This window comes from Aplidium turbinatum, chromosome 16 (assembly GCF_918807975.1).
Source record: "Aplidium turbinatum chromosome 16, kaAplTurb1.1, whole genome shotgun sequence".
NCBI lineage: Eukaryota > Metazoa > Chordata > Ascidiacea > Aplousobranchia > Polyclinidae > Aplidium > Aplidium turbinatum.
The window spans coordinates 13,430,524-13,455,119 of record NC_137487.1 but is presented as its reverse complement, the minus strand read 5'-3'; the positions used below and the strand labels follow the sequence as shown (position 1 = coordinate 13,455,119).

At 35.5% G+C, this 24,596-nt stretch overlaps 1 protein-coding gene across 2 annotated transcripts; it reads left to right on the top strand.

Moving 5' to 3' along the window:
* The first annotated feature begins 2,736 nt into the window (after positions 1-2,736).
* On the top strand, positions 2,737-24,504 carry LOC145785592 (uncharacterized). 2 transcript variants are annotated; one of them, XM_082597261.1, is made up of 11 exons: positions 2,737-3,211; positions 5,957-6,088; positions 13,038-13,123; positions 13,338-13,502; positions 13,952-14,024; positions 16,644-16,784; positions 16,962-17,084; positions 17,478-17,593; positions 18,584-18,634; positions 19,159-19,208; positions 22,172-24,504. In XM_082597261.1, exons 1-11 carry the CDS (start codon positions 2,770-2,772, stop codon positions 22,233-22,235), a joined length of 1,443 nt encoding a protein of 480 aa, XP_082453387.1. In that variant the 5' UTR covers positions 2,737-2,769; the 3' UTR covers positions 22,236-24,504. The 2 variants fall into 2 exon arrangements, with proteins under 2 accessions (XP_082453387.1, XP_082453386.1); XM_082597260.1 differs by having other exon boundaries at positions 22,169-24,504.
* Positions 24,505-24,596: the final 92 nt, after the last annotated feature.

Genomic DNA, 24,596 nt, shown 5'->3' with positions numbered 1-24,596 from the left:
TTTTAAATGCATTTGTAGCATTGCTTAATCCCTTTGGTCTGAATGCGTTATAAATCTCTGTCGTTCAAGTAGAATGGAAGCATAATGAAAAGGTTTCTCCCCGTCACATCCCAACATTCAAAGACATAGCGAAAAAGGGAGCGTTCTTCCTGGCTATCAGCACAAAGCTCAGCATAATCGATATTTATCGATTCAGAATATTGACTTCATAGCTTGATGAAAGCAAATATTTTTCTCACTGGACAAAACGCACAAACGTTAATAAAGCTTATTTTTAGAAAAATTCATTTACGTTTACTTCTTTTTCAGACATACACAAAAACAAGCATAAAATACCCTAAGATTAAAACAAACATACAATAGGTAGGCTACTAGCACTAATAGTTTGGACTTTTTGTAATATAATTTTTACTGCAGGCTACATGTGAAAGCGTAAAATATAGCACTAAATTAATCTGCAAGTATCTGCCAAGTGCAATCACTTTGTAACAACAATAAAGCAAACCTATTGAAATGAAGAAACTATTATCAACAGTCTGCCTTGCGTTTAGCTTAATTGTGCATACCCAGTCTATTTCTATGAACAATATCTTTGTCACCAAGAGCATGTTTGAACTCTCGGGATCAGGAGACGACACTGTCACTGATACAACAACAGTCTCAAATCTAGAAACATCCGTTTTATATGATCAAACTACTACCCTTGAAGATGCAACTTCAGCAGCAACATTTACAGATATAACCAACTTTCAAGACATAACTAGTAGTGGAGATGTTACAGTAGCAGAAGCTACAACAGAAATGGTTGTTTCAACACCGAAAGATCCAGAAATACAAAGTACCACTCTTTTAGCAACAGAAAATATGTTAGACACAACAAATATTGCTACTACTCTTGAAGATTCAACTTCTGAACCATCACTTACAGATACGACGAGCATTCAAGAAACAACCAGCAGCGGAGATGACACAGTAGCAGAAACTACAACAGGAATGGCTGCTTCAACACAGCCAGCTTCAGAAATACAAAGTACCACTTTTTTGACAACAGAAATTATGTCAGACACAACAAATATTGCTACTACTCTTGAAGATTCAACTTCAGAAGCATCATTTACAGATACAACTAACATTCAAGAAACAACCAGCAGCGGAGATGACACAGTAGCAGAAACCACAATGGAAAAAGCAGTTTCAGAAATACAAAGTACCACTTTTTTGACAACAGAACGTACATTTGACACAACAAATATTGTTACTACTCTTGAAGATTCAACTTCAGAAGCATCATTTACAGATACAACATACTTTCAAGAAACAACCAGCAGCGGAGATGACACAGTAGCAGAAACCACAATGGAAACTGCTGTTTCAACGCAAGCAGTTTCAGAAACACAAAGTACCACTTTTTTGACAACAGAACGTATGTTTGACACAACAAATATTGTTACTACTCTTGAAGATTCAACTTCAGAAGCATCATTTACAGATACAACATACTTTCAAGAAACAACCAGCAGCGGAGATGACACAGTAGCAGAAACCACAATGGAAACTGCTGTTTCAACGCAAGCAGTTTCAGAAATACAAAGTACCACTTTTTTGACAACAGAACGTACGTTTGACACAACAAATATTGCTACTACTCTTGAAGATTTAACTTCAGAAGCATCATTAACAGATACAACATACTTTCAAGAAACAACCAGCAGCGGAGATGACACAGTAGCAGAAACCACAATGGAAACTGCTGTTTCAACGCAAGCAGTATCAGAAACACAAAGTACCACTTTTTTGACAACAGAACGTACGTTTGACACAACAAACATTGCTACTACTCTTGAAGATTCAACTTCAGAAGCATCATTTACAGATACAACTAACATTCAAGAAACAACCAGCAGCGGAGATGACACAGTAGCAGAAACCACAATGCAGACTGTTGTTTCAACGCAAGCAGTTTCAGAAATACAAAGTACCACTTTTTTGACAACAGAACGTATGTTTGACACAACAAATATTGCTACTACTCTTGAAGATTCAACTTCAGAAGCATCATTTACAGATACAACTAACATTCAAGAAACAACCAGCAGCGGAGATGACACAGTAGCAGAAACCACAATGGAAACTGCTGTTTCAACGCAAGCAGTATCAGAAATACAAAGTACCACTTTTTTGACAACAGAACGTATGTTTGACACAACAAATATTGCTACTACTCTTGAAGATTTAACTTCAGAAGCATCATTAACAGATACAACATACTTTCAAGAAACAACCAGCAGCGGAGATGACACAGTAGCAGAAACCACAATGGAAACTGCTGTTTCAACGCAAGCAGTATCAGAAATACAAAGTACCACTTTTTTGACAACAGAACGTATGTTTGACACAACAAACATTGCTACTACTCTTGAAGATTCAACTTCAGAAGCATCATTTACAGATACAACTAACATTCAAGAAACAACCAGCAGCGGAGATGACACAGTAGCAGAAACCACAATGGAGACTGTTGTTTCAACGCAAGCAGTTTCAGAAATACAAAGTACCACTTTTTTGACAACAGAACGTATGTTTGACACAACAAATATTGCTACTACTCTTGAAGATTCAACTTCAGAAGCATCATTTGCAGATACAACTAACATTCAAGAAACAACCAGCAGCGGAGATGATACAGCAGCAGAAACCACAGCAGCATTGGCTGCTTCAACGCAAGCAGTTTCAGAAATACAAAGTACCACTTTTTTGACCACAGAACGTATGTTTGACACAACAAATATTGCTACAACTTTTGAAGATTCAACTTCTGAACCATCACTTACAGATACAACCAACATTCAAGAGACAACTGAAAGTGGAGACACAACTGTGCAAGACGTCACTACAGAAAGTGCGGTTTCAACAGAAGTAGTTACAGATATGAAAGTGACTGTCTCAACAGATGTCTCTTTCACTGATACACAAGCAGGAACTACCAACCGACCAACAATGACAACTGATCGATCAACGTCAGCAAGCATCAGTTTGGTGATGGAAACCACAAATACTGCGACAGAAATAACTTCCTCCATGACCACGGTACAGCCCGGAGCTTACAGCTCAACAGCAGAAATCCAGTCAGACACAAGTGCAGCGACGCAACCGTCTACATCTGCACTAACGTCTACATCTACTTCTCCAGTTGTAATCACCGGTCCTCCAGGTAAAATTTGAACTTGTTCAAGATTAGTGCCACTTTATTTACAATCATGGACTGCATCTTACTCAAATTACCAGAAATCAATTCAGAAACGAAGGATTCCTTTTTTAAGGCTGCAGGGCTTAATTTTGATTGATTAATTCTTTATCCTCGGACTGGGAAAGCTTCTTTGAGAGCCTAATCCTGGCAGTTTCGCATTCTTGTAGAGTAGGCTGTGCCAAAAAATGGCGAGGTTCATGGATTTTTCCTTAACTTTCTGAAAATTTGTAGTGGACTTTTACAAACACAAATGTGAAAAAAAAAATTGAAAATAATGGCGTCACACGATCGCGCTGGGCGTTTCTATAGTTACCAGTAGCCATTTTCATAAAAACTGTCATATTTCGAAAACCACTGGAGATAAAAAGATGAACGGTACCTCAAAAGCTGCAGAAGTGGCATGTTTATATCTGCTCTAAGAACACTTTTTATTCTAAGACTACTTGAAAAATATTTATAAGCAAAAAACTCAATTTTACTATTTTTTTGTAGTAGAGGAGATGCAGGACCTATTACACATTTTGTTCTTTTTGCTCTCATTTCATCAGCTTATATCAAAATAAGACAAATTTTGTAGAGAATACGGCCAAGGTCAATGTTTATTGACTGTGTAAATATCTTCACAATAGAATTTATTTTTGTGACATTAATTAAAGCTTATACAAACTTTTTAGAAGAGGGTATAATCGGTCATGCCCCTGAAGGACCTAATATACACAAGCAAACTTTGAAAAACAAAACATGTTTTTTCACTTTCATTGCAAAAACAAGCACATAAAAATGTGAAATAATAATACTTAGTGTCTATAAACATTTTAATTGCCAAAGTAAGATTAATTAGCGTTACATCAATAGCTCTTAACTGTGTAAGAGGCGTCTTCATAAGGGGGGGTGTTAAACTCTTTTCCGCCACGGCCAAAATTCACTGTTTTTGTTGAAATGACTTTTGCAGCGTAGCCTACATGTAATATAATGTTGCTAGAAAAATAAGCTTTATTTTTAAAACGTACAAAAGTTAATTCTTCAAGTGCCTTAACTCATTGTAGCCTATAATAGGTCTTGAACGTTACTGTTTAATAGGTCCTTCAAGGATTCATTTCAAAGGTGTGAAGGTGTGAAAGAAAAGCTTGGAAGTTTGGCGACATTATCAGAGCAGGTTACTAAAAAAGCCATTGCTGTTGTTGATTATAACTGGAGTTGAGGTGACAAATACCAAACACACATTTTCGAAGTATTGTTTCATGTAGACTCTTTATTGACAGACATATTGCAATTGCATGAAATTGCAAGATTTTAGCACTGACAACAATGTTTTTCGTTTTAAGTCTGTCCATAAAGAGTCTACATGAAGCAATACTTCGAAAATGTGTCTTTGTTATTTGTCACCTCAACTCCACTTATAATCAACAACGGCAATGGCTTTTTTAGTAGGCCTAACCTGCCCTGATAATGTCGCCAAACTTCCAAGATTTTCTTTCACACCTTTGAAATGAATCTTGGAAGGATCTATTAAACAGTAACGTCCAACACCTATTATACAATGAGTTAAGCCACTTGAAGAATTAACTTTTGTACGTTTTAAAAATAAAGCTTATTTTTCTAGCAATATTATATTACATGTAGGCTACGCTGCAAAAGTCATTTCAACAAAAATAGTGAATTTTGGCCGTGGCGGAAAAGAGTTTAACACCCCCCTTAGGAAGACGCCTCTTACACAGTTAAGAGCTATTGATGTAACGCTAATTAATCTTACTTTGGCAATTAAAATGTTTATAGACACTAAGTATTATTACTTCACATTTTTATGTGCTTGTTTTTGCAATGAAAGTGAAAAAACATGTTTTGTTTTTCAAAGTTTGCTTGTGTATACTAGGTCCTTCAGGGGCATGACCGATTATACCCTCTTCTAAAAAGTTTGTATAAGCTTTAACGTTCCAAAATAAATTCTATTGTGAAGATATTTACACAGTCAATAAACATTGACCTTGGCCGTATTCTCTAAAAATTTTGTCTTATTTTGATATAAGCTGAAGAAATGAGAGCAAAAAAGAACAAAATGTCATATACAAAATCTCTCTTACCGTACTACAAAAAAAATAGTAAAATTGAGTTTTTTGCTTATAAATATTTTTCAAGTAGTCTTAGAATAAAAAGTGTTCTTAGAGTAGATATAAACATGCCACTTCTGCAGCTTTTGACGTAACGTTCATCTTTTCATCTCCAGTGGTTTTCGAAATATGACAGTTTTTATGAAAATGGCTACTGGTAACTATAGAAACGCCCAGCGCGACCGTGTGACGTCATTATTTTCAATTTTTTTTCACATTTGTGTTTGTAAAAGTCCACTACAAATTTTCAGAAAGTTAAAGAAAAATCCATGAACCTCGCCATTTTTTGGCACAGCCAATTGTAGAGGCTTTGAACCACTGGCGAAAGCCCGGTTACCGAGATTAGCAGGGTAAAGTTTCCGATTGTTGAAGTGTTATTGTCCGGAAATTATTCCATCCATTAGATGCCGCTGAATAGAGAACAATCCTTAAGGTGCGTTGCTCAAGCGCACACCCCGAGAGTCTAATTAGCGCCGCTTGATCTTGAAACTTCTTCGTTCACAAAGTCACACGCTAACCGACTGAGCAAAGTCACACGCTAACCGACTGAGCTATCAGGGCGGATATTTCATGTAAAAAAGATGTTGTTCTTTAATTCCAGGTGTAAATGAATGCGAATTAGATTCGAACGTGTGTTCTGACTCAAACAGCTATTGCAAAGACAAAGACATTGGATATGAGTGTCCATGCAACTTGGGATTTTATGCGCTGGGGGGTGAAAGTTGCAAACCTGGTAAGCCAAAATCCACAACTATAAAACAGAATAGCTTGAAAACAAAATGACCGGTTTTTATTATTGGATGTAATTTCTGAACTTAAAGAATTCCGAACTTGGAGCAAAAAATTTATTATCAAGACTTAATTCTATCAGTTTAAAAGTGCATGTAGATTTTTTGATCGCTGTTGTAATTCTAGTCGCCGAAATTCAAGCTGTAAAGTTTTCAGTTGCCACTGAAAATGGAGCCAAAGACGCTTGATTTCATTATTTTATTACATAGAAAGACTATTGTTTATCGTTTAAGCCAGGGATGTCCAACTTTTAATTATAGTGGGCCGCATTGTCACTTGAAATAATTCAATTGGCCGCAAAACCTATTAAATTTCAAGAAAAATGGGTACCGTACATAAAGGAACAATTAAAAACAAACAACACACACATAGAAAAAAACAAAGATTTATTTCTACAATATCTTTGAGATTGTTTTCCAGCTAAGATGTTATCAACATTTGCAATTTGCATTTAAAGGACTTTGTCTAGATTCTTAGGATGTTTGCTGAGAGTCGGTCAGTCTATTTCTTTCTGCAATTTTTTATGTTTTTCATGGATGAAAATAACTGCTCGCAACAATATGCGCTGCCCCACATGCGCAATAACTTTCTGGACAAATTAACTAATTTATTAAATTCATTACATGAATGTAATTCTTTATAAAATAAAGGAAGAGTGTGTTCTCTGTGGAAAGTTTTCAAACTTTCTCGACTTTGCAGTTCAAGTTGCAATTTGGCTGGCGCTTTATCACACTGAAATGAAACTGGGTCACTGAATAATTTTAATTCAATTTCAATCTTTTTGAAGTCAGAAAATCTTACTGTAAATTCTTCAAGAAAATCTTCAATTCTACAAGCAAACCAGTAATTCACATAACTTACCATACTTTTCATAGTTTACAGAACAGTCTTCAGTTCTTTCAGATAGACTACGACATGGCCACCTAAAGATACGGCCTGATTTGTCACATTTTGCAGAAATTTCCAGGGTTTGACCCACCACTAATTGCAAATGTTTCGACCCATACATTTTCTGAAAGCTTACATCATACAAAATAACATACTAAAAATCTGCCACGAAAAATTTAGTGGAACCCCCTTTTTAGGGGTAAAAACAAAATGGCCGCCATGTGTCCTAAAAATCTTCATTTTTCCATATTTTTTCACCTAATTCATATAATTTAGGTCTGTAAAAGAGCTCATTCTATATTTCTGGTACAGGAATTCAAAAACAGACATTGGAAAGTTGCAATATGAGACAAAAACGTGTCTTTTTAAAATTTATAACAATATAAAAATAAAATGGCCTTCACAAGTCCCAAAAATCTTCAATTTTTTCATATCTTTTCATCTAATTTAGTTAACAGAGACGGCACTGCAATTCATACCTCAGTCCCTACTTCAATTTCTTCAGACTATGGTTTGTAGCAAGAATGCTGACCCTAAAATAGCTTCTTTTGGACAAGCTATTATGCAAGCAGCAAGATCAAATGCTATTACTGCTCCCCTACAGTTAGGCTTAGGCGTGCAGATGCATCATCTGTTCCAGTCAAAAATGCTTGTTGACTCTTTGAGCAAGCATGGATTTTGCAGCTCCTACAGTGAGATTCAAATGTTTGAGAGAAGTGCAGCAGTAACACAAAATACTGACATTGTAGAAGATATAAGTGAGGGCACATTTCTTCAATATTCAGCAGATAATGTTGACCACAATCTGCATAGCATTGATGGTTATGGAACATTTCATGGAATGAGCATTATTTCCATGATGACACCGGCAGCGAAGCACTCATTAGTTATACCAAGAGTCAAAGTGACAGCAGATGACATTATTACGTTGGCAGAATTTCTATTAAGTACTTCCACCAAGACAAAGAGAATTTACATCAAATGCAGTATGGAAACTTGAATGATCCTGATGTAGAAGAACTATAAGCAATGGCACATCTATTATGGGAATCGTCTTTGGTTCTTAAGGTACCACGTCCTCAATGGTCTGGCTTCATGCAACTTATCCACCAAGGAGAACATCAAGGCAAAACTTCCGTCTTGTTCCTGCCCATGCTTGCCATGGACCCCAGTGATCTCTCATGCATCTATTCTACCCTGAAATTCATTTCGTCTGATGCAACCAGATACAAAGTGTGTCCTGTCATCACACTTGATCAACCATTGTGGCTAAAGGCATTTAGCATGGTTGAAAGTCAGCCAGAACTTCAACCATCTGTGATAAAACTCGGAGGATTTCACACCATGATGAGCTACCTAAGCAGCATTGGACATTTGATGAACGGAACTGGACTTCAACAACTCTTGGAAATAGTTTATGCACCTAATTCAGTGGTTCACATGCTGTCCAGAAAAGCAGTGAGTCGCGCAGTCAGAGGACATCTTTTGGTGGATGCAGCCCTTAATGCACTGTTAACCTCGTTAGCATTAGATATCAACTTGTCTTATATTCCTGAATGCGATGGGTGCTTTTCAAATGACCACGAACAGGACAACCACTTGATTCTTCAGTTGAGACATCTAATGAAACGACTACTAATAGGCGCAGTGTCTCCATCAGATTTAGATCAGAATGAAGTGCTTCAGTGCTTAGAACAGAAAGTACAGCAAACTAAAGACACCCTAAAAAAATTTAGAACAGCACGACTTTGGCTACAATACATTTCGATGGTCACAATCATGTGCAGATTCATTAAAGCAGAGCGACAAGGCTTATGGCCATTGCATCTGCAGTCCATGTATGAAATGCTTCCGTACTTGACAGCATTAGGTCACAATCACTATGTGAAAAGTATCCACTTGTACCTAGCCAAGATGTCCAAACTTCAGAGTGAGATGCCTCTTGTCCACAAGCACTTCATGGAAGGACATCACGGTGTTCGTCGCACAGACAGATGCTGGGCTGGTCTCTGAACTGACCTGACAATCGAACAATGTCTAATGAGGAGCCTGAAGTCGAGGGGTGGACTTACAAGGGGGCGTGGATTGACAGAGACACAACCACCCATCTGGGTTCTATCTGCACCAGCATGCGCCCAAGTAAATGAAACCATGCAAGAGTTCACAGGGGTAAAATTTTTCACCAGTGAGCAACACAAAGAGAGTACCCCAGCAAGGATGAGCAGAGATATGAAAGATCTTCAAGATCTAATTCAGTATTTGACAGTGAGAAATCCATTTCGAAAGGATGGCCCACCAAGCCTGAGAAGCATAGTGACAGGCATTGCAGCTCATGACAGTGTCAACTGTGACTCAGCATGGGATGTAGGTATGAAAATCCTTGCACTAATGCCTGGAGTAAAAGTGACTGAGCATTATTTCAGAAAGAAACACCAAACCATCACCATGGGTGCAAAAGAATCGGTCAAAGTCAAGGACAGGGAAGTGAGTGTTCATCCCATCCTCCTATTTCAACGTTTAGTCTGTGCTGGCACAACAACGAATCAGCTACCAGAGGTATTCCAGTATGAACTTTTTCAATTTCCATCAGCTTTGTTTGAATCAAAATCCATCATTAGACCAGCCAACAAGGCCTCCTTGACTGACTTCTTGTGGTCTTCATCAATTGAGTCTGCTCCAAAACCATCTAAGCCCATAGTCCAGCATGTACTAGATGGAGGTGCCCTGCTCCATAAACTTCCTTGGACAAAAGGAGTTGCATGGGATGAAATCATGCAGATGTACACTGATTATGTGATGTCCAAATATAGAGCCTGTATTGTTGTGTTTGATGGTTACAGATTCGCCTTCCACAAAAGATGGTGTTCACTTCCGAAGAACTGTTGGTAGGATTGGGGCTGAAGTAATTTTTGATCCAACAATGAAGCTCCAAACCAAAAAGGAAGACTTTCTTGCTAACCATAAAAATAAACAGAGACTAATCCATATGATAGGGGACAGACTCGAAAGAGCAGGGTTTGGGTTTGGGTTTGGGTTTTGAATCTTTATCCTCGGACTGACAAAGCCTTGATAGGTTATTCCTGGTACTTGTTCGCATACTTGTAGAGGCTCTTGACGCAGGGCTGGTTACCGAGATTGGCAGAGTGAAGTTTTCCGATTGTTGAAGTGTTGTTGCCGAGAAATTATTCCATTCACTAGGTGCCGCTGAATGGAGAGCAGTCCTGAAATGCGTTGCTCAAGCGCACACCCCGAGAGTCGAACCAGCGCCGCGTGATCTTGAGCCCGACGCGTAACCACATTGGTACGCCCGACGCGTACCAATGTGTTGTCCACCATGCCAGAGGAGATGCAGATGTCCTGATAGTAGAAACCGCGATGTCATCTGCACAGCAACAAGACACTGTAGTTTTAGCAAGTGATACTGACATTCTGATTTTGCTCATGCATTACAAGAAGAGTAATACCACACACAACATCTGGTTGCAAACAGCATCTAAAAAGGGCACTAAAAAACATCAAAGTGCTGCTACATTTCAGTCACCAGAAAACTTCTTGGAGACACCGTGTCAAATAATCTTCTCTTTGCCCATGCACTGTTGGGATGTGATACCACTTTAAGGGTATTTGGAATAAGCAAACAGAAAGCTGTTACAAAACTAAGAACTGATGAAAACTTCAGAACAGCTGCAGCAACTTTCATGTCATTCTCTGCAAATGCAAATGATGTTTTGTAAAAGCAGGGAAGTCGGCTCTATTTGCCATGTACAATGGAAGGCAAGATGATAATCTTGACGATCTAAGATATCAAATTTTCTGTGGAAAAACAGCAAGAAGTACGACTGCAGTAGACCCATGTTCTCTTCCTCCCACGTCATCAGCAGCGAGGTTTCACAGTCTCAGGGTATATCATCAAGTGCAGGTGTGGCTGGGTCATGAGACAGATGTTTCACCGGAACAGTGGGGTTGGCGTTTTAGTGAAGGCAGTCTGGTGCCTGTGATGACAGACAAACCTCCAGCTCCATCTCAGTTCTCGGAAATGATTGTCTGCAATTGCAAGACCGGCTGTCCTGCACTTCGATGCACATGCCGGAAATCTGGTTTAGAATGTACAGTTGCATGTGGTGAATGTCATGGGTTATGTTCAAATTCGTCATTAGGCCTAATGGAAAACATTGACTCTGATGATGATGCCTTGGTTTGAACTATTAATTGTTTGATAAAATTAGGCCTTTTACAGAACTAAAGTGTGCGAATTAGGTTAAACGATAAAGAAAAACGAAGATTTTTGAGACTCATGGCGGCAATTTTATTTTTAAATTTTGTTATAAAATTTTATTAAGACAAATTTTTATCTCATTTTTCAACTTTCCAGTGTCTGTTTATAAATTCCTTGTACCAGAAATATAGAACGAGCTCTTTTACAAAACTAAATTACATGAATTAGGCGAAAAGATACGTTAAAATGAAGATTTTTGGGACACATGGCGGCCATTTTGTTTTTACCCCCAAAAAGGGGTGTTCCACTAAATTTTTTGCAGCAGATTTTTAGTATGTTATTCTGTATGATGTAAGCTTTCAGAAAATGTATAGGTCAAAACATTTGCAATTAATGGTGGGTCAAGCCCTGTTTTGAGCCGGATTGACTGGACTATAAGAAAGACAAATCATTCAACTATTCTTCATTGTCTATCAAGTTTACGTTTTGTTTCTTTTTCTCCATGAACTGTTTTATTTCGGGTAACAATAATCGAAATTGTTTTTAAGTGGCTGCTCTACTGAGCCATCGAACTTTAGATATAATCGGACTTATATATAATCCTGTTGCTCCCATGCTATACTATTACTACGCCCCTAAAAACTGACTGGTACATTTTAATTAGGCTAAGATTCAAAGTTCAAAATACTACTTGGAGCGAAAATGATTAGCGGGCCGCACAAAAATCTCAGGTGGGCCGCAGGTTGGACATCCCTGGTTTAAGCAATCATCATTCACGATGGGCATAATTTTGGCTTCGTAAATTTACAGTAGGATAATAAATGGCTCGGCCATTACCTTAAATAAACATAACAGATGTAAACAGCAACATTCATCGTAGAGTTGAACTCTCTTTCATTTAAGAACCTGTATTTACAATAAAAGGGAACCAGGTTAGAAATAATTAATCAAATTATTCAAAATGCCATCAAAGTAACTGAGGTCATTTGAGACAAAAAACTGTCAGACCTATTAGTCAACTAGGCGAAAGAGTGATAAATCAAGTATTATTTCATTAAACGATTTGTTATAATTTTTTTCCTTTGGTTGCCATCTGCTTCTGTTAGAAGCTTCGCGAAGATAGTAAACATGCAGTTTTTATTTGATTAAAATCATATTGAACCTTGTGAGGTTATTTAGCAGCATGCATTTAGGTCAGTCATAACTGAAGACAGAACGCCACTGCTTCGACCAAAAGGATTCTTCCGAGCAGTAAATCGTACACTAGACCGAACGCTTTATTACTAAAGAAGTAACACAGCGTGGTGATTTTTCCATTTATATATGTTTTACCAATATCAGCAGCAATATAACGCAACAAAAGCTAACAATTATTTATTTGATAATAATCAAGATTATAATTGATTTTTACAATTAACTGTGCAAGTTTAGGAGAAAGGTTACTTTTGAATCACGAGTAAACAAAAGCAAGACATGTCACATTTACCTCGATGCAAAATAACAACAAAATTATTGCAAACACTTTTAGCTATTCACATCTAGCCTTTGTCATATAATGAGTGTAACTACAAAAAAGAGAAACTTCCGAAATAAATTCCAAAATAAGGGGAGTAGCTAACTCAAAGACTATATGTCACTTCGCTGCTTCCTGTCGTCTGTTGTATCGCATCTGTGATCGCAGTGTACTGTATGTTATCGCAATGGGCGCAAATAAAAACACCATTATTGTTATTATTCGTTTTCCAAAACACGTTAATTTCGATGATGATATGTCACTTCTGATTTGCAGGCAAATTCTTCGGAGGAAGATTGCACACAGAACCTGCTTTAACACGCAGACGAAAAAGAAGTATTGAATCGGATGTTCAAACAGCTGTAAGTTATACACAGAAGATAATAGTATGGTGTGATAAGTTATTGAACAAACATGTGTCAAACATTTTATGAATTAGAGTCTATGAACGACACGAATAGAACCATCTATAACAATTTACTGCAACTGTAGCATTTCACAACGTTGCTAGAAAAGCTTTATCGCTTTCTTAACCATGAAAGACATGTAAATCTGTACCATTTGTACCATTTGTAGTTAAACGACGCCTACAAAAATACAGAAGGTTATATTGAAGTCAATATAATTGGTAACGCACCAACCGATGGTATATGGGACTATGAGGTTGTTTACACTACGGAATCTAGTATAACTGAAGCACAAGTTACTCAAGCGTTCGAAGATTATTTAGCCAACCAACAAGTGAGTACTGTAGCTACAATTAAGTATAAAACTTTTGCGGCTTAATCTTGAAAGTGTATTCGTGTAATACGAAAACTTTAGATTGCTTTGATTTATTTCACCTCCATGGTTTTTAAGCAAAATCTCACTCTGTTAACTTTAGTTTTTTTGTTTTTTTTTCTTTGATAGCCTACAGTACCTACATTAATATTATATTGCAGTTAACAAAAAAGAAAATTGAGTTTGTGAATATGTAATTGATAAAACTCGAAGAGAATCAGCCGACTTCTATGGTTAAACAAACTTGTAAAACGAAGAAACATGCACCACGGATTTAATAATACTATTTCATATACTCAAATAGACGGATCATATTAAACCATTTTTTTTATTTGTACACTAAAACTTGGGCACAAACTGATTGCATCTTTAAAATATATTAGTCTGTAAAATATGACATTTTTATGCAGTGCACTGCTGGATCATGTACGGTTTCATCAACAGTAACGATCATTGAAGAAAGTTCTGTTGCCGATGCTGGAAGTAAGTAACTTATTTCAAAATCTTTTTATTTTTGACTATTACAAAGGAAACAATACTTGCTTTGACAAAATGAGGGTCACAAAAAGGTAAAGTCTACAAAGTTTAGTTACTAAAATTTGTCAATACTTTGGGTTCCACTGCAACACCCCAGTTCACCACATTGAATTGAATTAGACAAAAGTTTAATTCAAGTTTTTTAGTATTGTTATTTATGACCACCATAGAGAAACCAATAGTTTCGAAAATGTAGATAGGACAAACCTTGAACGCGAAGTGCTCGAAATGGAAAAGTGATGCATTCGAAATCGAAATAACGTACTGAGTAAAAATCCAGTACTGCCGAAATGTCTAACGGGCGAGAAGATATGAAAAAAGGATGTAACTTATTATACTAGCTATACTATTATGTGTACGTAAAAAGTAGACAAGTTTGTTGTGAGAGGCAGTACTGCGTTGTCAAGAACATTAAATATTCATGGCTGGTTTGTGTTGTCACAAAAGACAAATCCATATTTTCAACAGACTTCACCTTGCCAAAGCTGTTTCTTGATTGCTCAATACTAAAATTTTACAGGTAAAGCTATATACACAAAACTAACGTTGGGAAACAGACATTTTTTGTAAAACAGCAAAATTGGGCATGTCAGCAACATCACTTCAATGATTAACCAATAAAAAGAAAATTGAGCAATAGTCAAACTGAAAATGACGTCCACGTTTTTATCTTCTTTTCAACTTTACTCTATAAAAGTAAGCAACTTCAAAAATTTCTATTGTGATTCTTTATCGTTTTCCCCATTTAGCAGAGTAAACTTCAATAACGGTTCACAGCAACGGCAAAAGCCTATAATTTGAAAATAAAGGACACTTTCTTCGTGTAAAGAAGAATGTTATTACGTTTAATCAAACAATCTGCCGGACGCGTTTTTAATGGTCGAGAAGTTGCTAAAATTTGTAAGAAATAAAATATTAATTAATTTATGAAGACGCTCTTCTTCCATTTTAATTGTCTGAAGTTATTTATTTTGTGCAGTTTAGTAGAGAAACATCAATCTTTGAGATTTAAGATTAAAATAACTTATGTAAGTGGTCGTATATAAACTTTTGCAGTGGCAGCATCTTTTTGTGCTGAACGCAAATCTTTTTTAATTTGAAAAAGGATACTTACCAATGTTGTGTTGTTCATGTGATCAAGGTTATCACATTTATCAAAATGTTTAAAGCTTCAGAAGTAGCATGAATCAGATGACAACACAGCCACAATAAGCAGCTAATTCCGTGTTTTTATTTTAGTAAAGCATCTGCTGTGAGATAAACTATTTGCGATTCGTGGTGATAGCGAAACATTTTAGTGTTTGGTTCATGTTTGATTTAACTGCACTATACACGAGGCAAACATTTGGTGACCGTGCAAGCACAAAAACTGCTGAACTTTAACCTCATTCGGCACAAACGACGTAAAATTAAATACGAAAGATGAATGACGATGGGTTTACATAATAAAACGATGAAAAAAAAAACATCTGGACGATGGTAATAATTACAAAAAAAATAAACAACAACGCCATAAAAATGCTTTTGATCAATTACATCGTTATAGCAATAGCTAAACGTACCTCAAAGTTATTGTATTTTTGGTGAGTCCAGTTATTGCCATGCAGTAAATCATTTTCAAGTTTAAAGCAATATTTCCTCGTTTCTATTTCCGTAATTTAATTTCAAGCGATTTTAATCGCTTATTTATTTTTTCTATCAAAAAGAAAAGCTATTTAATGTTTTTTTCGAGCTTAGCTGGAATTTTTGTTCCGAATTTGAAAACCCAAAAGTTACGATGTATTTGAATTTAACTGAAGTCACTTTGTGTTCGGGTGGTAAATACGTTCCAAGGCATTCGGAAAAATATCGGCTTTACATCGATTGAGAGCACGTCTACTTTGGCAAGAAGGTCCTTAAACTAAATCTTCAAACATGAGCATAAGTTTTAAATAGATAAAACTAAAAATTAATGTTTAACCCTTTTTTAAATAAAAAATTTCGATTAGAGATTTATGTTTTTAAGGCGATCTTGTTTGCTATTACCAAATTTCCACTTATATTAATATTCATTGTAAAACATTTCAAACATTTACTTGTAAAATATTTATTTTATACTATTTTGTATCTATTCTGTCACTTTGTCCAACGAAACAGTTTTCAATCATTGCATTGATTGAAGCATTTCAGTTCATGATAAGATAAAAATCAGAAACAAAAAAAAAACTGTCTCTGGTTCGTAGACTATCCTACACATGCTGCAGTTTTATTATTATAATATAAGTTAGGTTTTTATGCAAAGCAAACTCTATCAGCCCAGCAACTCGCACGAGGCTCTGTGACAGAGGCAGACACTTTTACCTACTAAGCCCCTCACCGGTCTACTTTAAAAAAAATACACTTTTTTTTATACGAAAAATTCAGCTTCTTATTTCTTTTTTAGAGTTATTGAGTTGATGGCCGCGAGAAGAAACACATGAAATAGAAATGCTATGATTAATTTTACAAATATGGTTAATTGGTTAATTATAATTTAGCATTAAGGAGTTTCTACGTCTACAATAAATTGATAATTTTTACTTGCAGCTGTTGGAGAAGTAGTCTGTGAACAGAGTGCCGGATTTTGCGACGATACTTCAACAACGTGTTCAGCTACTGATGGCGTAGCTGTGTGCCAGTGCAGAGACGACTTCGCTAAAATCAAAGGAGATGACAGATTTTGCCAACGTAAAGAGAATTGTTAATTTTGTTTTGCACTTTCATTAGTGCTTTTTTGCATCAAAGTACTTCTTATTCATATTTACTGAGACTGTTTAATTTATAGGTATTTAATTTACACGGTAGCAGCTAGCGACTAATTTTGAAGACACCAAAATAACATTCGTGATTTCAAATTGATTTCAGCTGTAATCTGTGCCAGCAACGCCGGCTGCAACTCTCCTTTTGGCTGGTGCACTGCCGATGCAAATGATGGCGTTGGATCCTGCACATGCATGGTTGGATTCGAAGGAGAAAGATGTAAAAGTCGTAAGTTACTTTTAGTTGTTTTTGATTGTACAATGTACATATACTTGGTTAGCTGGTGGGTCCAAAGAATTATTAAATCACTAAATAATTGGTGGGACATCTACTAAACATGAAATGACATTAACAAAATTAACTCGATTAAAACATTAACATTATAAAATGTCAATACTAAACTCATGTTCATCAAACGTATGGAAAACTGTAGGCTACTGTCTTCATCTTCAGTGCTAGTGATTGCTTACATTATATAGCATTGAAAATTAAGACTATAGTTTTCAAAGCGCTTGCTAAACATGAGTTCAGTATATAAATTTTCGGCTCTTTATTTTTTTATTGAATAAACCAGACCTTCCAACCATTTTGCTTCTAAAATTAACTTCTTATTTTTTTCAGCTTGGCTTTTCATCGTCATAATTCTAGCGGTGGTTCTCGCGGTGGTTGTGTTGGGGTTAACAGCATGGATAATCTTAAATCAACGTCGCAAAAAGAAATCGCGGAATTTGTGGATGGTACGATTATGATCAATTTTAGCATTATCACTTAAATTGTATTGAACATTGTGTAATACTGTAGTAGCATAAAAATGTTTTTTTTTTAATTTAAAATAAAAGTGTAGAAATAGCATAAAAAACTGTCAACATAAAATGAATTTGTATGTGTTCCCTGTAAACTCGTTAACATTAAATTTGCGTAAAAATGCATCAACTTTATGTAGAACACTTTTATTAATGAGGCGTTTGTATAACGTTTGTTAGGACAGCTTTTACAGCATAGTCATGTCATAACTATTGTTATTTTTATTTATTTTGTTTAAACTGACAGTACTTTCAATCACTTTTTGATCATAAATAATGCAACAACGCACAAAATCACTTTTACAAATAAACTTGTTATTTTCCCGTTGTAATTTTAAGATGATTTTGTTTTCAACTACTGTTTACAATGTTTTTATGCTAGAGCAACAAAAGGAATAATTGATTAATTGTTTCACGTAGACATAAGATTTAACCCAACCCAGTATGTAAGTATAGCCTACAGAAGAATATGTTGTCTTAGTGTTGTCTTTTCAGCGATCACGATCATGAAAACGAAAAATCTGGCTTAAGAAATTCAGTCACACTGTTGTTATTACAGCAGCTTACATTTCAAATTTCATTGTGCAGCAAACACAAATTTTTATTTTAAAAACTTCGCCTATGTTAAAGCTTTGATTGAGAGTTTACTTTGTTGTACCTACAACAGACATGCAAATTTACTTATATCAATAGTTTCAACATGCTTTATTCCTGCGAGAAAATATACAAGTAAAAGTAAACGAAGGCTCAAAATTGTGTTGGAAACCTTCAAAATATTTTCTATCCACGAATATACTTTTGCTTGAACGAAGTATTAAAATTATTGATGTAAGCCTAGAAAGTTTTGTATGATTGTGATAAAACATAGCACAATTGAAGGACAGCATATGATGTAAATTATAATCATTTGTGTTTTTTATCTAGGATGATAATGTCCCAACAAGCGATATCACTAACGGAAGTTTTTCCTCTCCAGTAAGTAGAAATACAAGTTTAATTTTATATTTCTACTCTCTTTCTAAAACCATCAACACTTTTTCGTATTAATGATTACAGAAAAGCTTAGCTTTCTACTAATAAACAAAATCAATTTAAATTTTGATTAAATGGTATGTTTTTTAAATGTGATTCGTGGTGATAAAACACCTAAATTAACCATGCTGCTAGTCTAAGACTCTCGGCTTCAGCTGGTTGTTGAAATCGCCTCTAAAATCTACCCATAGGTGGAAAAACATTTGGTGGGGATATCATTGCTGAAGCAAAGGCGGCCAAAAGAAAAGAATTGGCCACCCCACCCTACTTAGTGCCAAAAGTTTAATGCAATAAGAACCTTGTCTTTTCATTCACCTAGATTTAAGTATGGGACCATCTTTGCTAGTATAGAGTAAAAGTGTAAAAACCTCCACCTCAATAATAGTTTACTCTCCAGCATTAGAACTCCTGCTTTGCTATGATTTTATGTTTTATATTTTTGTAAGCAACTCTAATTTTGATTGCAGAGGTTGCAATTTGGTCACAACAATGAAACTTTGGAAATGAACGAGCTAAGGTATGGTTACATCATAAATTCAATTATATTTTGTTGTAGAACCTGCATACTCATAGGTGTACCATGTACTGACATTGCATCTGTTTTTTTGTTTTTTTGTAAGTTAATGTCAAGAGAAAACCAGGTTACTTTACGTTTAATTTTGATTTATTTATATCTGTTAAAACATTTTTTAAGTTGACAATTATCAAGCATACATTGAATAGAATAACCTGCTTGAATTTACACGTCCCTTGCCACCATAATGAACGTGGTTGTAAAAAATACCCAAAATAAAATACACGTTGTAAAATATCCAACCACCTTTTCATGGGTTAGCTTCGTATTTACTTGAGTTTACCGTTTACAATGAACTTGGCACCTTGTCGTGGTGCGGAGGCTTGTGTGAGTATCTGTGTTCCAACAAGATGATAGCCGATAGATATAGACTAATTTTAAAACCGGTGCCTGTACTGCGCAGCGCCCTCCCAGACACACATTTTTCTATTAAAACGCCAACCACTTAAGTCATAGTAAAAAACTACATGCATAAACTGACAACATGTTTTTTAGTATTCTAAATACGAGTTTTATATTGGAGCTAAATGAAATATTACTTCTGGTCCTGTCTGGCATGATTCTCTGTTAAAGTTTCATGGCTGTTTCGTCGCAAAGTCTAATTTTTGGTTTACATCACGTAGCTGCGCCAACGTAGTTACTCTTTGCGATCGTGTATCTTCGAGTGATTTATTGATGCCATGCCCGCTCGAGGGATTTTTATTGCGGACGTTATCTCTTTTTCAGTTCAATATCATTTGAGGTTTCCATGACAATTTCACAAAAACATTATTAAAAACATTTTATAACAATTTACGCCCATGTAGATTGTTGATTTAAAATTGACAGATAAAACCAAACAACCACACGGCATTTAACAACATGCCTTGTGGTTGTTTGGTTTTATCTGTCGATGGTTGAAGAAAGTTACTTTTTTACCAAAATTGTATCATTTAAAATTGTTTACGATCCGAAACATTTCAAAAGCTCGGTAATGTGAAACACAAATTGGAAGTTTCCGACTGTGCCTTTTTCATGAGAATTCTCTCGTTATCCAAGAGAAAGTAACTTATATTCACCGTATTCCAATACTTGCTCCTATATTTCTCGTTAATGTATTTCTAGCCAGCCACACTTTTGTGATAAAAAGTCACAGAAACGCCTACATAAAGTTTGTAGCAGCCTGTATTTTGCAATTTTAACATTATTAAAACACACTGAAGTTTTGCACAGTAACGATTTTCACAATGTAAAGAATCAAAACTGCACTGTCATTTCAAATTAACTGAGAAAGTGTAAAGTGTTTCCTGTTGTTCCGTAAAGTTGATAACAACGAATGTGTCACAATGCTGTTGTCCAAACAGCACTCCGTAATTTCATCGAATAAACATCTACTGTAAAACGAAACTACAGTTAGCAGAAGATGCGTAATCATTTACAAACATACAAACATAGCAACAAAGCCTCTTATCAAATATGTGAAACCACGTAACCTAATAAATCACTCAGACTGTGGTTGGGGTTTGATACACAATATGCTGATGCCTTGTAAAGGAGATGCTGTTCCAAAGGAACTAACTTACTTTTCATGATTCTATTTGAATAAGACTATACTGACGAAACCGCACTTGTGTGGTGAAAGTTCTATATAATAAATTGATTTTTCTGATTTAGTGTGGTACTTTCTATTTTGTTTTAAATATTTTATCACACAACGGATCCTATCGAATAGTCAGCAAAATCATATGTAAAGTTTAATGAAAAGTTTTGTATTGAAGTTTTGTTTTGATACTTTTCATGTGTTTGTCTCCCTCTTGTGACGTATAACTTGTAATAGCTTTCGTAATATTTGAGTTGTAAAAGTCAGCTAGTTAGATATCAATGCCAGTTAAATATCAGTAAGATAAAATCAAGCTTTGCCCGTTCGACTCTCCAGGATAGAACATAAATTGGAGAACTTCTTTAGGGCAGTTTTCAAAGTACAATACAAGAACAGAGAAAATGCGTTGCTTTGTAAAAAAATAAATGATTGAAAAACAATACTGGTAGCTTTATATTATTTGCCAGAGGGTAGTAGACGGCTCTTTATCCCCTTAAATAATTTATTAAAAAGATTTCTTTCCCTGTGCTTTGTGTCAAATATACAACGTTTGCGTCAAATCTTTATGCTATGCACTGAGAGCCTATTTTGGTGAAATAAGACCTCCTCAGACATAAAGCTTCAGGGGCGCCAATGTTTTTCGCTAAGTACGAGCTTTGGTTATTTTTTATGAAGCGATAACTAATCTTTGTCTTAATTACATAAAAATAGTGTCACCATAGAGAAAAACATGAAAACTTAGCTCAACAAGTTGAGGTTGACATCGCTGCTGTCTACAGCAAGGGTTGCCGTTTACAAGTAGGCAAAATTTGGTTACGATAAATCTGTCAAGACAACGTGTTTATTGCATAATTATGCGTTTCTTTTTCACGGCACACAGTAATAATAAAATAAACAATAGAACACATTAAGACAATGTAAAATGATAGCAAAGTGACGTCAAAGTCCTCAGGACATAAGATCATTATGAAACTTTCCATCGGTGCAACTGCATCAAAAAAAATAACAGCAGCCTCTAAAATTAAATTCCGCCTTATGCCAATTCAGCAAAGTTTCGGATTTTATTAAAAAAATCATGACGCATGGCAACTCTATTCTACTGCAGTTCATGATTTTTATTTAAAGTTTTCAACATTTTTTGTGTTGAGCATAGGAACGATTAAAGGAACCGCATTGTCCTCAATAAAAATTACGAGCATACTGGTACGTTTAAATATTAAACCAGTCATTCCGCGCTGAGCGTGCCACAATCTGTTACGTAAGTGCCAGATCAATAACCCCTTTCTGCGTTCATCAGCTTACCAACATGCATATTCCTTTGCAGCAGTGAACCTGAAACCAGTGGGAGCAGCGAGCCTGAACAGGAACTAACATCAACGTTTAGAAACTAAACTTGTATGGAATGTTTATGAAGGTGGCGTTGTTGAGCCAAGAAGACAAAATCATCCATCACATGTGTTCGGGATGGATTGGTTGGCATATTTGTTTAAAACAATTGTTCAGTTTTGCATACTATTTTCAGCAATTTCATGCAAACATCGATTATAAGATTCAATCGCACTGCAGTTCTTCAATCGCACTGCAGTATATAACCTGGTGAAATTTTATTTTGTATGTTATTCGCCCTGAGGATGCGCATTGTCATGGTGCGCGAAACGTCAGTGAAGCAATAAACCATCTTGTTTGTTGTTAATTTTACTTTCAATTTCATTAGATGAACGTAGCAACTAGTGCTAGAAACGATATAAGATTGATGTAAATTGAAAGTAACTTGTATAAATCTAGGCTTAGTAACCTATTTGTCTAGCTTTCTGGCGAAAGAAGTACCGTACATGGGCTTATCTGAAATTGTTTCTTTTTATTTTTTTCGTTTTTGTCTGATAACGGTTGTATTGTAGCTTTTGTATTTTAAGAGGTATCTACTTGACTTGCCTGAAGGATAATACTGAGACGGGATTGTAGTTGGCTATCTTGTCTGTAATTGCTGTGGTGAAGTGGACGTAACCCGCAAAAAAACTTTGCTTTATAGTGTTTATGATTTCGTATTTATTAAAGCACATTTTTGATTTTCTTCAGTTTTAGCAAATGATGATATTAACATTCATAATAATAAAAAAGAATTGCTGTACTTTAAATGCTTTTAATTTTTATTACTTTTGGTTCTTTTATCAATGATGTTCGCTATTTTTGTCCTATAAATTTGGAAACAGAGTTGTTCAAACTTTTTCAACTCAAGGAGGCTTATCCCTGCAAACAGGCGTAGCCTAAACATTTTTTCACTTTTAACGAAGATTGGATCTAATAGGTGGTTGGCCACGTCTCCCATCCAAACAAAACAAAGAATAAACATGTAAATCTTTTTTTCGTTTTTGCAAAATTTTCTCGTTTGCTTTACTCGTCCAATCACCTTTCAATGATCTAACTATCGGCATTGAACTTGTACGTTTTTGCAGTGGGTTTTTTAAGGAGTATAGATTTTATTTGCTATTTAAAAAACATGCAATATTCTGAAGTTAAAATTTTCTTACTTAACTAGTTAACAGTTATATTAACCCCTTGTAGAGTTAGTAGTGCTATAAGGTGACATATGCCTTGCATACTAAGCTATGCCTATAAGGAAGTTCGGAACTCCTCAAATGGATTAGGAATTATTAAAATCCTTTTTTGGCTGTGAAAACATAGTTTGAACTTCATGCCAATGTTGAGCCTATCATACAACCCGAACTTTACAGAAATCAAGTTTTCATTTGATAAATTTGGTCAATTGGAGAGTGAGTGTTTGCAACAGAAAGCCACAAAATAGGCTACACAAAAAGTATCAATCCGATATAGTTTTCGGAAATGTTCAGAGAGGCAGGCCCCTCATACCTCCTAACAATTGTTTTGCTTCAGATGTCAACTTTGACATCACCATTTTCTGTTGGAAAGTTCATTTTGTTTAAACTCTGGTTTCCTCTCAATTTTTTTTACTCCCCACCGCTCCTAATTATAGTTAATGCGACTATTAGGCTACAATGCATATACGTTCAGTAGCCTAAAGTTGATTCATGGTAAACATTGTGTTACATTCCAATGCGTCTATACTGTTGATTTATTTGTATTATTGCTTCATCGCGCTCTTTTGCTTTAGAATTAATATTTTTACAGCGTCTTATATTGTAGTCGTTATAAGCTGCAAGCAAGTTATAGCCTACTATTTGAGTGACATGATTTCATTAACTTGTTTGACATGCTCACAATGCATTGCTTTGATGTGAATTTACAAATTAAATGAACTTGTTTATAAGAAAGTTAAAACTATCCCCGGAAAGATAAAAATGCATTTTCTCATAAGGCAGCTTCTTCCAACCAAACAAGCTGAAAGATTATATATTTGTAGTTTGCTTTTTTTTACATAAAAAAGTTCGGCTTTATTTTCGGAATTTACAGTATGTGCAATAAGCATATTTACACAAGTTATTATGAACTGAACTTTTTAAACAAGTAACCTATTCATTTGTATATTTGCAATTTGCATCCATCTAATGTTGCTTCAACATATGACGAGAAGAGCAGTATAATGAAGGACCGTATTCTCTGATGTGGTGCACTATGCAGTTTATTGTACGTGACATTTTTGCGTTATTTTTATCAAAAGATGTCGAATAAAAGATATGCCAAAGTAAAGTGACTGCGAGTTACAGAGCCTAGATTGATAAAAAAAACGAAACAAGAAATAAAATGTCATAAAATTTCTGTCACCTACATCCTTC